This window comes from Aythya fuligula, chromosome 5 (genome assembly GCF_009819795.1).
Source record: "Aythya fuligula isolate bAytFul2 chromosome 5, bAytFul2.pri, whole genome shotgun sequence".
Lineage (NCBI taxonomy): Eukaryota > Metazoa > Chordata > Aves > Anseriformes > Anatidae > Aythya > Aythya fuligula.
Genome location: NC_045563.1, coordinates 47,066,917 through 47,069,078, shown reverse-complemented (window position 1 = coordinate 47,069,078; position 2,162 = coordinate 47,066,917). Strand labels below are relative to the sequence as shown.

Below are 2,162 nucleotides of genomic sequence, written 5' to 3'. Positions count from 1 at the left end.
TAATTTATTAACTAGCTAGATTCCAAGGCAATGGCATGCATCTTCAGACATCGCGGGCTGTCTTGTAGGTTGCTCATCCACCATAAATAAAACCTGAAGCTGCAATCAATTGACCTGACATTTACCCTGCTCCACAGCATAAACACATGCCACCTCTCATGTCTGAATTTTAGGAGGCTTCAAACAACAAAGTGATAAGGGCTGATTAACAGTTGCTAAAATGAGACAAGCCTGTAGGAGTGTGTGACTCATGAATGGGCCAGAAACTCTTTACAGGAATGCTTCAGGATTTTACCTAGGCTGAAGTCTGATATCATCACATAAGCTACCCAGAGACACTGAAGTAAGTTTATCACATGGGAGTCTTTACTTTCAAATGACATAATCATCAACCCAGGGAAACCTTTTTCAAGTTGATCGGGCCAAGGACATTGCATTTCAACTTCATTTCTCAGGCAAGGCAGTACAATTTTCCTACTTTTCCTGTAGGAAAACCAAGTGTTTAACAGCAGGTGTTAAATTCTGTTGTTGCAGCAAGGTTCTCTGGATGTTTGACTTAGTATAACAGCCACCTGAAGGCAAACAATTCACTTGGAGTCCCCCGTCCCATTTTGCAAGACGCATTAACCACCAAAGAATCCTAAGTCACTATTGCCTTGGGCAAGTCATCAAATCTTCCTGTGTCCCAGTAGCTCCTTATGAAAGCCTAGAAATGAAATTACTTTGCAAGGACTCTGAGTGTTGTTGCATGTCCCCACACCTGGCGCTGCTGAAGCACAGCTAGTCTGTCAGACAAACTCAGATGCGCAGATCTGTTTTTCATGGAGCAGAGTATTCCAGGGGTGTGCTGTGTGTGATTATTCAGATATATCACTTGATAAGAAATGGGGATAATCATCAGGTTATAGTCAGTTAAAAACACTCAGTTTCTGATCCAACTGACCGTGATGAACCACAAGCAGAATTTAGCAACAAGACAGTCAATCATGTAAAAATGCACTCTGTAAATCTGCTTCCTTAGACATGGATCCTAAGCTGGGCCAGTAATCTTCGTGTTCGTTCAGGCGCAGTCAGTTGTTGCATCCAGGCAGGCTGTGCAGCTGACATCTTAACGTGCAGATCAGCAGTTTATCCAGCAGGCAACAAGCCATCGCATTTCATGTATCAAGACGGGGCCACTGGCAGCCTTGGACTGCCCAACAATAGGATTCCTTCCAGCTTGTCCAGATCATTTCATTGGCAAAAGTCCACAAGTCTGTTCCCAACAACAAATTCTTGCCCTAGTCTGATAGGAAGTCGTTTGATTCAATCAGTTGTTGGATTTCCCCCCCTCTCTGTCAGCATGAGGCCTTCTGAAGACTCTTCACTCAGTTGCAGTCTCAGCAGGTCATTTCTCTCTCATCAGAACCCGAAGTAAAATCTGCTCTAGCTCCATTTACCTTGTCCGGTTGTCCCCATTGCCATTTCAAATCCAAACAAGCCTTTTGAAGTATCCTAGTCCTCTTTTCTCTTGTCAGGAAACCTTCGGGACAGTTTGTAATCTATATAAGCACTAAGGCAGGACCATAAAACAAATCGTATGAATATAATCACAATCAGCAAAATCATCAAAAGGACTGATTCCATATTTAAGCTAGAATAATGAGGTAATGTGAAAAAAAAAAAAAAAAATACTTGGGGAGATCTAATTATATAATGCAGTATTCAGTTCTGTGGCCGGCCCCGCAATTCCTGTAACATTCCAATCAAAGTGATCTCACTAGCATGTGAGAGAAGAGCCCAGCTGACAGATTTGGGACATGTAACGTACTATTTAGTCAAGAGGCCCCATGTGCTATTCATAAAGAATTAACAACTCTTATATTGACAATGACAGTATTGTCAGAAGACCTTTGGAAGGGGAAAAAAACTCCATAAACTCCATCTCTGTGAAGTTGGACTTTTTTTTTGCCCCTTTTTTCCAATGCTGATGTAATCTCCAAACATCTCCAGCAGCAGCTGCTCAGCGAAACCAGGCACCTTCTCCCTAGTCCCTTTCAGCAGCACACGCAGCACTTTCCAGCTCCCTCAAGACAATCGGGGCCTTTCTTTCACCAATTAGCTATCACTTCAAGAGCCCTGCGCTGTCCAACGAGCTCTTAAGAATGGTCTTTGCAGGAAAC

The 2,162-nt window shown here is 43.0% G+C and overlaps 1 protein-coding gene across 1 annotated transcript; it reads right to left on the bottom strand.

Annotated features, from left to right (window-relative positions):
• Window positions 1-1,227: 1,227 nt before the first annotated feature.
• On the bottom strand, window positions 1,228-1,728 carry SMIM38 (small integral membrane protein 38). The gene has a single exon (XM_032189413.1). It carries the CDS (start codon window positions 1,624-1,626, stop codon window positions 1,495-1,497), a length of 132 nt encoding a protein of 43 aa, XP_032045304.1. The 5' UTR covers window positions 1,627-1,728; the 3' UTR covers window positions 1,228-1,494.
• Window positions 1,729-2,162: the final 434 nt, after the last annotated feature.

Excerpts from the sequence above, each read along its gene's own strand:
- SMIM38 (XM_032189413.1), bottom strand. The coding sequence starts at position 1,626 with ATGGAATCAGTCCTTTTGATGATTTTGCTGATTGTGATTATATTCATA.